Raw genomic sequence first — 15,887 nt, 5'->3', positions numbered from 1 at the left:
GCCTTTTCCATCTACTTCTCATACTTCTCTTGAATAGATGTTTGCAGTACAAGTGTGTGTGTGTGTGTGTGTTTGTGTGTGTGTGTGTGTGTGTGTGAGTGAGTGCGTGCGTGCCCCCAGAAGTCCCCTCATGTTTGTCCAGCACACTGACAGCTGTGCTGGCTTGTAACGCCATCACCACAACTAATCATCAATTTTCTGCTCTATACCTCGCACATAGCTTCGATGTTTATTCAGAAATGTGTGGACAAGATACCACTGCTTCTCATTTTGAATGTATATGGGGGAGGAAGCCATTTTTACATTATTTTTTGGCACATTTTATAAAGTAAATATTTAATACATCAACAGGAATTCAAATGTTGTTACACTTGGGAGAACACTATTTTGAATAGTTCTGAACAGCCATCTGCATTCATGATCTGCAGATTCATAATATGCATAATATGCAAAAATATTTTTGCACTGTTTGAAATGTCACAGGTCTTCTGATTTTCCTTAATTTATGCTGAAGGGTGATGTATTTTTAAGACACAGTGCTCTGGTCTGAAATACACTGATAAGTAAACAACAGTAAAAAGATCTTTAGTTTGTGCCCCCTCAGGAGAATCATACTTCAAAAAGAACTATAAACATTACATATATAGTCAAAATAGCTAAAATTGTGGTGGCAGATCTGCGCTTGATTGGTCTTTGTAGTGAATTGTAGAACAGATGTTGTTCTTAGGAGAAGGAAGGAGGTACTGGCTGTTTTTTGAATGGTGGTTACTGGGGTTCTGCTGTGAGAGTGCTGGAGGTGGGGGTTGAGCACGGATTTTCTTTATTTGGCTTGAGCATTTTTCAAACTGGAAATGTTTTCAGAGGAACTGAGAGGGGCCTCTAGTAAGAAACTCAAAGCAACAGAGGAGGCAAGCCTGAGAGAGCCTATATGAAACACTATACATCTTAGCAGATATGAATTGTTAGGATATGCATTGTTAGGACCTCTTGCTGCTAAACATATGGATGTGTATCTCTGCTGAATGCCAGCATTTATTAGCACAAGGTCATTGACTGACTTACAGAAATGTAAAAGAAAGACAAATTATTCGTTCATCTTTGTTTCAGTTTTGTGAAAAACTGAATGTGTTAATATTTTCCATTCTTAAAAATACCAGTAAATCTTTATTTTCCAGTTTTATCCCTCAGTATCTAGAGGCTCTGAAGATTGTTCTTATCTGATGTGAAAATTATTTGGCAAAAAACACACTTTGGGTCTTTGGCAGAGTAATTTAAATGACTGAATAATTTATGCCAAATAATGATATTTTCAATGACACTGCTACCTTATTCTATTTACCGGCCATAGATGGGAACTTGAGTGCAATGTTACTCAATGTTACTTTACTTCAGGGCTAGTTGCAATTGATGCAGGGTGATACTCACTTTACCCTTTTATTTTTCAACTGCAAGTCACACCAGAACCCAGAACATGTTGAAGTATCCCAGCTTGTATTCAGTTTGAAGCATTTGAGGCATCAGTTCATTGCGGTACATCTCAAATCATGATCCATGTAATATACGTAGATTGTAACAGGCATATTAATATAGTTGTTGCAATTTTACAGTGACAATTTCAGTAAAGTTAATCAACAAAACCAACAAAACCTACCTAGATACCTAGGGGCAAAAAACTTTATTTTTCCCATGTGTAATTACTTTATTATTACTCACTGCTCCTGAGGTATTCTGTGAAGTCTTCAATTCCTTGAGGCATCTGATAATATGAGAATGACATGGTGAATGTTTCTTAAATGTAATCATAATCTTACTTGGGAGATGATTAGGTCAAATGATGCAATGCATTCCTAACCAGATAAGGCCAGTGACATCTGACATTAGAGTTGGTTTCAGAGTACAACTTGAGTTTTATTCCAAATTCAGACTCCCAGTGTGACTTCATAAACCTCACAAGGGCCATTAAATTACAGAACATTGCTCCTCTCTGCAAGTCTTCACACACTCTCACACACATGCACATGTGCACATGTTTACTAATGCCCAACCCCTGTGTGTATGCCTCTAGCTCATTCTCTGTCCATCAGGAACAATAACCTTTAGCCCATCCTTCATTTCACAGCTATGTTATACATGGTTTTCAGAAAAATGGTTTTCAAAATTGTTTGCCAACTGGGCAAAATTACACGTTATACTTGTGTGACTGTTCTAAATATTTTCCTGCTGACTCCAGAGATGATAACAATGATCTGAAGGTCCTAACAGTACACCAGACTCTCTAATAATGACTTCTAATACTGCTTTTTCCATCATTCATATATACTTAATGGAAGTATTTGTGATAGGTGTCACAGGTGTGCCCCATAAAACACTCCTTTAATACTCTGAATTCAACTGAAAGAACCTACAGACCCCAGTTCCAGAAAAGTTGGGACAATCCTTAAGAATGCAGTAACCATTAAAAATTGTAATTTGTTTAATTTCTTTAACCTTTATTCAAATTATGAAAATAGAAAGAAAACATTTTCAGTCTTTTTGAGAATCAGTTCAAATATAATGTTTATCAGCACAAGTTTATAAAGAATTTTTCTACTTCTTTAACGATCTACAGTTAATAATATCATGAAAAGCTTCAGAACTTAAAGCCCCTGGGAACTCATTTTGAAATATTGTGGGTTTTTTTGTGTAATTCTAAACTTGGGTGTTATGTGAAAGGTTCAGCAAAGTTTTAACAAAAAACACAAAACAGAACTATGATAAACCTCTGCTCAAAAATGGCTAGTACTGCTCTCCTCTCGATGTAGAATGGGCAGTCCTAAAAGTGTGTAATGCTTACGTCACTATTACCCTGACCAATCACAAGGCTACCATAGTCACGCCTCCTCTCTAAGTCGAAGAGTCTGTTGAGCTAAAGCTTAGGAGACTTTAGTAAACAAGCTAGCTATCCAGCTATTCACCAAGCTCTGGGGAGGGAGTTAAAGACATACAGAGCAAAGAGAACACAAAACAATACACAACGAACCTGAATGGATTAAGTTTGAGTACAGCACACATAGCAGCAACACGCGGTGGGTGTGTTTAACGGCGTATCAGCGGAGATATCAGCAGCAATTGGTCGGGGCACAGAGCAGAGTAGCAGCGGGGAAGGCAGACCCACTCGGCAGTACAGCGGAGATAGTGACTACACTAGGCCGGCGTGTACAGCAATGTAGCAGTAGGGATAAAAGCCCCACACACACGCCGGCCCAATGTGGCCGCTATCTCCGCTGTACTGCCGAACGAGTGGGTCTGCCTTCCTTGCTGCACATGAACGGCTGTATGATGCGTTTACAGTGTATTTACATAAGATACACTGTGAATTCTACAGTGTATCATGTGTAAAATGACAACTGCAGTTAAGAGTAAACCCCACGACTGCTCTGTTTTGAGGCAGTGTGTTGCCATGGTAACGTAAACAGCTTTCGGTTCTCCTGTGATAGAGAGCCGTAAGTCACGCATGCTCACTAGCAGTATAGGGCCAGGCCCTCGCCGTTCTCAGAGCTCTGAGGAGCCTATTTTGTTCATCTTTGAGGAGAGATTTATCATATTTCTGTTATGTTTTTTTTTTATATTTAAACTTTGATAAACATTTCACATAACACTAAAGTTTAGAATTCTACAAAAAAAAAAAATAATAATAATAATAATTTGAAATGAGTTTCCAGGGGCTTTAAGGGAAGCAGTGTATATAAAGGCTTAAACTGTTACTGTGTGACCATCAAGCCCTCAGCAGGTATTGTTTGAGAAACGGCAGACACAGATTTTGAGTAGCTCAAGCCTTGTATAAAGCAAGAATGAACAAAAACTCTACCTGCACAAGTGCAACAATAAATATCTTCAATTACTGAGCAATTAAAGATACTAAAAGTAATGTTATGTGACCCAGTGGTAAACATGTCAATATCCCAGCATCTTAGAAAGATTTGAAAACACCGAAATGCTTCTCTTTGTTTTTATTTTTCTATTAAAGATTCAAGTGAAAGAATATTATTTAAAGATTTCAGTTTTTATTATATATTTATGAATGTGTCCCTATTTTCTGGAAATGAGGTTTTACCTCATGTAGTGTCATGTCCTTATGCTGCTTTTTCTGTTTCAGGGCCTTCATGGATGTGAAGGAGCTGAAGGAAATTTTGCATCTGGACGGTTCCACACACCTGAACGTCTTCTTTGCTAACTCCTCTGATGAGGACCTCGCAGGTGTGGCCACTTGGCCTTGGGATAAAGAAGCCTTGACGCATTTAGGTAAGCAGCTATAAGCAGCAAAAGGAAAATCACACCAGGACATAATAGTTTACTTTCACATTTGTGATGTGGATGAGAAGAAATGCTTTTTTACGTGTGCATGTGGTGGTTGTGTTATGTGCCCTCCCTGTCTTTTTTTGAGGTGGGATCGTGCTGAACCCCTCGTTCTATGGTACATTCGGCCACACACACACCATGATCCATGAGATTGGACACAGCCTTGGATTGTACCACGTCTTCAGGGGGATTTCAGAAGTAGAATCGTGTAACGATGCCTGTCTGGAGACAGAGCCATCGCTGGAAACAGGGGATCTGTGTGCAGATACAAACCCAACTCCGAAGTACAAATACTGCAGAGACCCAGAGCCTGGAAATGATACTTGCGGCCAACGTTCCTTTAAGCATACACCATACAGAAACTACATGAGCTATGCTGGTGAGAAACAAACAAATCAATACTTCCCACTGCCCAACAGATATGCACAATTCGCTTACAAACATATGCTGCAGAAGCTATTTGAATGATACTGTTGAAGTAATAAAGGTAGCATTCACATTTTAAATTGCATTCCATGTTGCTACAAAATAATTCAGGTGTAATAAATATGTTTATTTAAATAATAATGATTATTTTCCTATAACTATATTAACTATTTTTTCAAGTTGTGAACATTTTTTAGATACACATAAGCTTCATAAGGGTGGTGCTCAGCATTTGTGAAACTAAGTGTGCATGTTTTTAATACATACATACATGGCTGTCATCACTTTGTGATGGTTGGCTTCATGGAAGAGTCAGGCGCTCACCACGTTCATGGTGCTCTATGGGAGTAGATAAACTGACTGAGCATCCCAATCTCTTGTCAGCAGACACACACTCACACCTATGGGCAATTTAAAGTGAATGTTTTTAAGAGTGTACAAATATATTTAATATAACCCGATGTCATTCAGAGTCATTTTATGGTATTCGGCCATGCAAGATAAAATGTTAATACAATACAAAACAGTTAACATATTGAAATTGTGTAAAATATATGTTAAAAATTAAAATAGTTTGTTCAGTGAGAAAAAAATACATATATTTCATGGTTCGATATTCTCTTTTCTCCTGAAGATGATGCCTGCACAGATTCCTTCACACTGAACCAGGTGGCTCGAATGCACTGCTACTTGGATCTGATCTACCAGTCATGGAGGCCTGGAAGTAAGCCAGCTCCAGTTCCTCTACCCCCTCGTCTGATGGAGCAGGGGAAAGACTTCCTCACTCTGGAGTGGTTCCCTGCCATTTCTGGCCATTACTTTGACAGGTGAAAATGAACCAGGGGCCATCGTTTCTTGGAGTAAAAATTATGTTGCAAGTTCAGCTTTATTTTGTTGCACATTATATGGACGCAAATTAGAAATCAACCCTTTCGTTTAGTTCTTCTTTTTATTTTTATAACAGTAACTTTTTGATAATGGGTCTGAGATCAGATCTGAAAATTAGTGCCCTGTAGCACAACTGACAAAACATTGTATTTATCAAATAGTACCCTCTGAGAAATAATTTTAAGTTAATTAAATTGTTTTATGCTAGTTGTGCAGCATTGATAATGATCCACTTTCACTCAAAACGTCATAAGCATTTATTAGTTATTTGCAGGTGAAGTACATGTGGTCTGGTTTTGATAGTTTTAATATGACAGCACGGTGGCGCAGAAGGTAGTGTCGCAGTCACACAGCTCCAGGGTCCTGTTTGTGAGGAGTTTGGTGTATTCTCCCTGTGTCCGCGTAGGCTTCCTCTGGGTGCTCCGGTTTCTTCCCACGGTACAAAAACACATGCTGGTAGGTGAATTGACGACACAAAACTGTCCTTAGGGATGTGTGTGTGTGTGTTGCTCTGTGAAGGACTGGCGACGGAGGGTGTGTTCCCACCTTGCAACCAGTGATTCTAGGTAGGCTCTGGACCAGCTGCGACCCTGTACTGAATGAGCGGTTACAGATAATAAATGAATAAATGAATGTGCTTGTGGTGGCTCTGTTGCTGTGTCTAAGTTGCTACCTTTGCTGTCTGTTGGTTTCCTAGAGAAGTGGGATCAGTATGTGACAGATGCACTGAAAGCAGAGTGCTCCTGCAGTATGCCACCAACTCATCCTCCCCAAGACCCTGCGCTCCTTCAGGACACTGGAGCCCACGAGAAGCAGAGGGTGAGCCTTTTTTTTGGTCACCTTTCAGGAAAAAACAGGACAGTCACCCGGGGTGTTGCTTAAATCTAGTGCCCTTAACCCGGTGAAGTCTACAGATCAATCAATTCAATGTTAATGGAAGCCTTTATTATTATCTTTATGCATAGAAATACAGTTCAATCATTTCCTGAATCTCATAGTGAGTTTATATGTAACTCACATCCAGAGTTATGAGGTTATGAAGGTTGAGATACTTGTATGAGATACTGAGATATATGTCATCTGCCTCTCACCATGTGTAACTGGTGGAGTAGTACTGCATGTCCATCTGCGTTTTGGATGAAAATGACGAATAGACGCTCATGAGTAAAGAGAGGTTTTCACAAGAGAGCGGGCTTCAGCTTTTTAGCCTATATACATCAAAGGGTTAAAGCAGAGGCCTTAAACCTCAGTCCTGGACGGCCACATCACTTCAGAGTTCAATGTTCCTTCTTGTAGCAAACTTAATTCATGTCATGAAGGATTTAATAATTAGCTGATAAGTTTAAGCCATTTAAAATGATGGTAAATCTATGAACACTGAATTGTAGTAGTCTTGCAAATAATATTTTCCTTTCATAAAAGAAAACTTTTACTGTAGAGTGTAAATATGACTAGCAGTAAATGAAAACTTGTGTCAAATGATCTCATTTGAATAACTTTAACGGACCCTTATTTCATTCATTATTGGCAGCATTAAGAATGGGAGCAGTAGTCTGTTCATTTATTGCTTAGCAATACAGTTATGGAGAGTTTTTTCGTTGGGTTTTAGCTCATGAAAGCCTTGGCAAGGAGTGAGGAACCTGTTTCTATTGACACTTGAAAATTACATTTAATTGGTGAGTGCTGTTCAAACCATTAATGTGCTTTTTTATTGAATGGAATATATGATTAAAGTATTGCACCCAACACAGTTTGCCAAGAGAGGCCCAAATGGGATAGAATGGCAAAGAGATCTCAGAGAAACAGTCTAAACGTGTGGAAAAAATTAGTCACACGGGTTGTCATAAATGTTGATTTTCTCATGTGTTTATTTTAGGAGATGAGAAATATGGACATATAAATATAAAAGAATTAGTCCATAGAGCTTTGTGATATGAATGAAAATGTTTTTCATCATCGAGAATGAGTCATGTTTTCCGCAGCTATATCAATGATTCTGCCCTAGCTATTTAACCTTTGATCTGACATCGCAAAATTAAAAAAAAAAAAAAAAACATGTATCATGCCAGAAATGTTTTCCTTATTTCACTTATTCTTATCTTAATCTAAATCTCAAGTATAGTTTTTTCATTTTAACTGTCCACAAAGGTATTTCTCAGACTTCATATTTATAGGAACATGGATGATTAGTGGCCATGACACTTGTTGGTTTGGACATATCCATGTAAAGTAAAAGCTGTGTGAAAAGGGGAATTAGACTTGACGTTGAAAAACAACTGTAACGGCTTGCATTCCCTGAGCTGACTGTTTTTCTGTTTAATTACTTAATCACACAGTTTGGGTTGCTTTTAAAAAAATGAGTGAGTCAGACTTGCGGTGAGTGAAGGCCATAAGTGCACACTTGTATCCCTCAAAGCCAACTTGGCCCAACGGGGGCTACACTCAGTCAGCTGAAGGAGGCATGCCCGGGCTTGCCACTGCCACAACATTTGAACTAACTCTGTTCTGCGCTTGGAACACTTCCCTGGTGTACTCCATAGCCTGAGCAATCTTTCCACTGTTTACAATTGCATACAAACCTGCCTTTGACAACCTGCAGCTGCCTTGAACTGCTGCCCTTCAAAGATTCTTAGAAAATCATCTGCCTCCAACATTTCACTCTCGAATCCTTGCTGCCTGTCTCTTGCTGTCAATGCTTAATGGCTATGTTGGACACATTTGTGTTTTTAACTGTTCCACTACTCCCTCACCGTGCTTGGAATAATCATAGTCTCCCAATTGGCCTCCAAATTCAAGGTGATGAAACGGTGGCCTTATCAAGTTGCAAAAACTTAAGAGAAGAACAAAAAGGGCACTGTAAACATTTGAGCTCAAGAGACTGGCCTAAGATTTTTGGACTGCCTATACAAATTACCATGTGGTTGGCGGCTGGCATATTGGGTGACCATGACACAAACCCAGGAATGTGAAGAATGCCTGGTGTCTCTGACACTTACCTCAACAGTTCGTGAGCCTCCCTTTGCCGCCCAGAAAACCACCGTGTCATATAGACTTGTCTGCTCCTTCATCCTTCATGCTATCCATTTGAACTTAAACTAGCTGTCACGCAACTCTGTGACCCAGTCTTCATGCTTAAAAATAAAGGAGCCAAAAAATGTTTCTTTGAATCACTTAGGGGTCTCTATTCATAAGAGTGTAGATTGGTTTAGTTTGCAGTAAAAAAAAAATCAGTCGCTTACAAGTGAAGAGAGTGTGTGCACTGTTATTATTATGATGGAAGGTATTACACAAGATAAGAAAAGAAAAGATAACACTTTACTGATCCTGAAATATATGTCAGTGTCACATTACTGTGCATAGTGCCCAAGAGAAGACATACAGTAATCACAGTAAATAGGGTGGGGATGTAGAAGTGGGTTACAGAAGCACTATAAACCATAAATAATAAAGTGAGAATGGTCTATACACATATATGAATTATGTACATGGCATAGGCAAGTAGCAGCCTCAGTGTGTATGCACTAAAAAACATAAGCCATAAAAACACATGACACAAGTGAGATATACCTATGTACATAATGAGTATGTGTATGACATACCAAGAGCAGCACAAGTATTTATTGCACCAAAATACATATAAGTTTAAGCAGTAAGACTGTCAAGAAAAAATATTATTACTCTGAGCCAAACTGACAGCAGTGATCAGTCTAGAGAGCAGGAATAAAGTGAAATGTATGGACAGTAGCGGTCAGGCAGTAATAATGGGAAATGGGAATTACTGCCAGCGTCAATCACTCTTAACATTGAGAAGCTAGCTTACGCTCAGAGAACTTTACAAATCAAATTGCAGATGTATAAATGGGCAGAAATGCATTCAGTAATGCATGAAATGTTTAATTTTTATAATAATTACCAGTGTCTCCATCAGATAGATTTAAAGATTTAAAGCACTTGTCACTTAATCAAAAGCATGTATGGAAGAATTCATTTAGAAAACAACATTCGTATAGTTAAACTACAAGTTTGGTCAAGCATGCTGTGTCCTAACCTGCAAAACATGTGGTTTACAACTTTGCTTCTCCCTGACCTACACATGGTAGGTGTATAAATGTATGAGTTATAGTTAACATTTTAAAAGGAAACAGATATGGTAAAGGAAATTGTAATGTGAGTATTATGTGAGCCTCAGTATTTTCTGGCCTCTCTACATTTTGCCAAATCCATAATGTTGTAAGTGTGCCTTTCTAAGTATTCCTCAAACTTACTTTAAAATATTCAAATTCAAATATAGGCTTTGTATTGGTATACACCTAAAAAGATTTAAGGTGTCCTTATTTGAATGTTGTAAAACTGTATTTATATTGAGATGTTTGCAGTAGAACACCAGTAAAAACTCTGACTTCTATCATGTTAATGCACCTTTTATTGCATTATGCAAAAGTTGACACTTTTTATGTAAAGTTCTAAAATATTTGATACTTTGTATCAAACCTTTACGGTTTTAGAGGATTTTTCAACCTTATAAAGATTCTTCACATTCCTGCTTATGATATATAAAATTGATCTGTAAAGGCCTGTTCATGGAAATGTTCTATAAGGAACTAAACGTGGTTCTCTTCTGTGGCGTAGCTCCAAATGAATCTTCTTTTTTCCTATTTAGCACAAGAGTGTGGTGCTCCGGATCCTGTATTATAGGTTTCATTGATCTTCTTTTCCCTTGTATGATAGTTTTGTTCCGCAGAGGGGCCTCTCTGCCAAGCGCTGTCCTCTCTCTGGACCCTTCCCCCTTTAGCTGCCCCATAATGGCCTCTTGACGGCTCCTGAAAGAATAACTGGGAAGAGGGCCAAAATTCTCAAAATGACCTCCTGCTGTCTCACTAGAGGACATCATTTGCTCCAGTCACTTTGTTTGTTTGTTTGTTTGTTTTTGAGATGTATCTTTCACTGTTTACTACTCCATTCCAGTCTCATGGTGGCTAGAGAGAAAGTGCAGTAAAGTCTAAATAGGAACAGAAAGGAATGTTGGTTGGAAACTAAATTGTAATTTTTTTTTTTTGGAGAGCACTATTTCAAATCACTGACTCTCACATGGAGTAGAAGGAAGTGGAGAAATATGCTGGTGACTTCTTTTATAGTTAACTTCCACTCTTTCATCCTTTAATACAGTAATGATTTTATTACAGAAACTTTTTTAGAAGACTTTTAAAAGTTTAAACGTTCAGCACATACTATGCCAAAATCCAGCCAAAAATATATGCTTATCTAACAATGTCCTTGGCTGTATAATTGAGTTCACAGAAGCTAAGGGATACTAACTGTTTAAATAAATCTGGTGTTAAATTTGGGCTGTCATAAACCTCAGTGCCACAATGCTAAGAAAATAAATTTGATTAATTAGCTACATTTATGGTTAGCACATTTTCAGAGTTTTTGACACCTGGTACTTAGAACCCGGTACCTTTTTAGTACCTGCTCACTTTTGGTTCTAAGTGAGCCAAGTAGGGAGTAAAACGTTTGGTGTAAACCTTGCATAGTGCTGATTGGCCAGAGAGAATTGTCACTCTATTCAATGCATCAAAGACATCCAGCATATAATCTCCACTTGTACAATCTCCAAGATACAGTAGCAATCACATTTGTTTTTATTCCACTCACAATGGTAGTTTATAAAATTATACCATGGTAGTTTGAAGAGGTACAAACTTTCTCTGAATGGGTGGCCAATGAAAGAACTCAGCACAAGCTGTAGGGTACAACAAGGAAACAAATAAAGTAATAAAAAAACTTATTTATGCATGGCAACAACATGCAATACACTATGGGTAAAACCTGCTTAACATTACCTCTGCCTTTGTTATGATTTCCAAAGTCCATTGTTCCCATTTGAAACTGAGCCAGTATCTTTAGATCTTTAGGTCTTTAGAAATCCACATTTCATTTCAAATTCCACATCTATTAGACCTGTAATTCATTCTCCAGTATTCATCAATTACTAAAAATACTTAGACCCAAAAAATGTTGTTTGAGATTCATTTACTGATTTTTCACTGCTAGGTCCTCCAGATGTGGAGCAGGTCTGTGAGCCAAGTGTGCGGACATGGAGCCCAAACTCTGGACTAGATTCAGGCAGTGTTGGCTCTGCCTCCTGCCCGCTGCAGGGCTGCATGCTCCAGCTGGACTTCACCTACCCACTGGTGCCTGACTCCCTCACTGTGTGGGTCACCTTCTTCTCCCCTGAAGACAACGGCCTAGCTGCCATCCACAACATCGTTCTGCTGACGCTGAGTGGCAACAACGTATCTTTGGGCCCCCAGAGTGTCTTCTGTGACACGCCACTCACACTGAAGCTGGAAGTGAACGAAGAGGTGTATGGGGTGCAGTTCTTTACCATGGAGCAGCACCTGGAGATCGACGCTACAATGATGACCTCCAAGCCTGGCAGCGTGCTGTGCCAGGAGTGTGAACCTCTGAGATACAAGCTCACTCGGGATCCGCCGTTCAGTATTGCTTCCCACGGCATCATTCTCACAGAGCCCAGGAGATACATAGACAGGTAAAAATTGTAACTGTGGTTTGAAGCATTAAAAGTATATTGCACCATTATTTTCTGTAACGTAATGCACAAGAAACCACAGAGTAACAATTGAGTAAACAAAGAGTAAACAATTAATTGAGAGTGTTTTCATGTGAAAAGGTTAATTGAAAAAACACTTTCTCACTTAAAATTGTGTTGATAGAAACCAAGCGAAAAAAACTGCACAAACAGCCATTTTGTGTACTAGCAAATCTGACCAATGAATTGACATGTTTGTCTAGACTTCATACAACATTGACATATGCTGTGTCCGAAACTGTGCTCTATTCACTACATAGTGCACTATTTTGGGGTTCTGCCATTTTGTAGTAGTCTGAAAACATAGTGGACAATTTTCAGTGAACTCAAACAATCCCACAATGCACTGCATAAATAGTGTACAACCCATGTACACTAACAGATATCAGATTACCCATAATCCGCAGGATTGTTTAGTAAAAACCCACATGAGTTAGTGTCCAAAATCATTCACTACCCTCCTGAATTCAGTTCCCTATAATAGTGAACTATATAGTGAATAATATAGGGAATAGTGAATAGGGAGCCATTTTGGACACAGGGATAGTGCTCTTACAACACCCTGCATGTGCATATGGCCCCCTAGACAACATATTATTTACCATTTAATACAGAAGCAATCAAAATTATTTAACCTCCATTTTAAATTAGGTTCATTAGCAAATTTAAATACTTTAAGATATTTGCATTAATTTAATCTAACAGGAACAGTTTAAATAGCTCAACACAATAAACATAACAAGTTATGTTATGTATTCAACACAAAATTCCACTTTTAATGAGTCACAGAACAAATGCAGTCTCAGAATACAGTCCCTGAATAGAATCCCTCATAAGAGCACACATCAGGTGTTGTCTGAATCACTGGTAATCAAGGACTTCATTACTTGGATCAGGTGTGCTTTAGATACAGAACAGTTTGGGTTGGGGTGTAAAGTCCTAATTCTAAACCTCACATTGAAAGTCGTTTTACTAGTAGAGCGTAAATGATGTTAATATAAATACATTGTCACAGTTAATGATTTTTTACTGTCTGCAGCCAATCAGTAGCACTCCTTGACATAAACATAACATAGTACATGCATAATCTCAACATGCAGTGACACTGGCATTTCCATTTTTCAGTGCTGCAACTTCTTCATTTAAGGTTATTATTATTTTTAATATGAAATTGTGTTTAAAATAAAGTGGTGTCCTCAAAGCCTTCATCTTTTATTTGTACCTACAGTTTGAATTTGTACCTACAGTTATAACTAAGAGATAGTTAAAACTATGTTACTTGGTGCAACCAGCTTCTAGACTGACAAGGGCTTTGTTGATGGTGACTTTGTTGATGATTACATGTAAGAAATAAGTCAAGACAGTTCAATAAGTTAAGTGAAGTCTTTATTGTCTTGCACAAAATAGGAAAATGATATAAAAGAGAGCAAAGGCACTGAATATGTTGTTCACAAGTTCCAAGTTAAAGGACACTGGCTACACTTCCTGGATGGGGCAGTATGTGAAAGTTGTCATTGTCTGCCAGCAGAGTCCTAAGAAGACGTCATCAAAAGCACTTGAGCTACCTGCAGCAACATTTGGTGGCAGCAGGCACTGAGGTTTCAGTTTGAAATCTTTGATAGTAAAGGTGCATACTAAACTCTGAAGGTCTCCATGTCCACATACCTTCTGATCCAAAAGCACACGAAATTCCACAAAGGTTTTGGGAAACAAAACTGGAACTTTTGGACCTATGGATTAGAAGTATGTTTGGAGGATATAGGATGAAGTATACCCTGAAAAGTACAACCTGTCTGGAGCTGCTTTGCTTCATGAGACACTAGAAATATGCAGTGTGTGGAGGGCAAGATGAATTTGTGTCTTCTGTAATAAAGTTGTAGGTTGGGCATCATTGGACCTCACAAAAGGACACTGATCCCAAGAAAGTCAAAAGTCCACCAAGGCTTGGTTTCAATAGTAGTCCTGGAAAAGTCGGGAGTGTCATTTGACTAGTTTGGTTGTGTTGGTGAATTGTGGCTTGGTTACATGTTTGCAGCTAAATTTATTAATAAATTACACTGAGCAGCGGAAGCACCACAAGGTAGAGCGATTAGCCACTGACACAGTACATCCAAAGATCTATGAGAATATGCAGGCCCAATGTCTGCTTCACACTGTGTTCACATTGTATAAGGTGCTGTTGCACTCTTGGCTAGCATGTGAATATCATCATTTTTGATTACTTCTTCATTCTCATGTGGAAGTGGGTATAATTCTATCATTTTTGAAAATTCAGACAAAAACTCAAGGTTGTGATAATATCTGGATATGCACATATAGAATTTATGTAGACCAAGGGTTTCAAGCTCATCTTACCTGGTGGCCGCTGGAGGTAGAGTCTTCCAAAAAGTCAAGTATTCCAGAAAAGTACAACTGATTCAATCTTCTTAGTCTTTATTAAAAATAATTCAGAACATGAAAGGTTCTTCAGAAGAACATTGGCTTCACTAACTTCCTCCTACTGCTTGCTACCAGAGACCTGGCAGCACTTCCTCTTACACAGGTTGCCACATTTGGCTTGAGTGAAGAAGCAACTAAGACACTCAGTGTGGCTTGAAGATGCTCATAAGCCATACTCCCTAATCACTTTTCAAGTGACAAACGTTGCTAATTTACGTTGCAGTCACGAGCCTGAGCTATAGTGGCCCACAAATGATAAAAAAAAACACAAAGTGGCCAGGACAATGACTCACGCAGGTGTGACTTTCGCGTGGGCCACACTAACACTAAAATTTGATTTCAAGTAGCGGGTCACAAAATAATGGCCCGCAGGTCGCGAATTTGAGGTCCCTGATATAGACTATATACCATATACACACATACAGACTGCAATAGCCCTTAAAATGGCATTTTGGGTTAAATTTCTAGTAAGCATTTGTTATATTAGATCTGTTAAGCTATATAAATTCTTCTTGTTTATTGCAAACATCTGAAAATAATTTTTGCTAATACGCATAATTTGCAATAATGGTCCTGTGTAAATAACAAGCAGCAAATTGATCTTTCTTAAAGGTCCTCATTATAATGTAAAAATGTTGTACTTTATTACTGAAGATATTAAGCAGACCTGTGTCTGGTAGAATAAAAACTTCAAACAGTTTTTCCAGAGTCTTGCACTATACCCTCCATGATGTTCATGCCATTTGTTTGTGTCCTTTGCTGTGGTGACTTGTCATAGGTCTCTGTATGTGTGGGGTCTACCAAACTTGGCCTTTTCCCCTAGGGTGGGGGTTCAGACCAGCTCAAAGAATTTCACAGCCACCCTTTCAGGGGAGAGATACATTCCACAGATCTCCCAGGCTGGTTAACCTGCTGGAGCAATCATCAGTTCTGAGCATTTGCCTACAAACCAGTGGGTGAGCTCTTGAAATGTCCAGGGTCTTCCTCCGAATGCCAGCAGGAGTCTGATTGATGTTTTCACGGATGCGACCACCATGGTGTGGAGGTGAAGGGAGAAGGTTGGGAGGTTGGAGGTGACGGGCAGCCCAGGCATGTAAACAGCACTTAGTTGAGAAATATAGACCTTGTAGCCTGACCTCAGCAATGTGGAATAAATCTATCCACCATGCTTGAAGCAAAGCCT

General features: G+C 38.8%; 1 protein-coding gene across 1 annotated transcript in view; it reads left to right on the top strand.

The window, feature by feature from the left end:
* Nucleotides 1–15,887, top strand: part of LOC136676778 (pappalysin-1-like) — an 83,031-nt gene that overhangs the window by 20,174 nt on the left and 46,970 nt on the right. The window contains exons 3-7 of the mRNA XM_066653997.1: nt 4,136–4,281; nt 4,424–4,717; nt 5,399–5,591; nt 6,350–6,471; nt 11,707–12,205. Of these exons, the coding sequence (XP_066510094.1) occupies nt 4,136–4,281; nt 4,424–4,717; nt 5,399–5,591; nt 6,350–6,471; nt 11,707–12,205 (1,254 nt within the window). The remainder of the gene's footprint in view (nt 1–4,135; nt 4,282–4,423; nt 4,718–5,398; nt 5,592–6,349; nt 6,472–11,706; nt 12,206–15,887) is intronic.

This window comes from Hoplias malabaricus, chromosome X2 (assembly GCF_029633855.1).
Source record: "Hoplias malabaricus isolate fHopMal1 chromosome X2, fHopMal1.hap1, whole genome shotgun sequence".
NCBI lineage: Eukaryota > Metazoa > Chordata > Actinopteri > Characiformes > Erythrinidae > Hoplias > Hoplias malabaricus.
The sequence above is the reverse complement of the archived record's forward strand: the minus strand, read 5'-3'. Positions and strand labels throughout refer to the sequence as shown.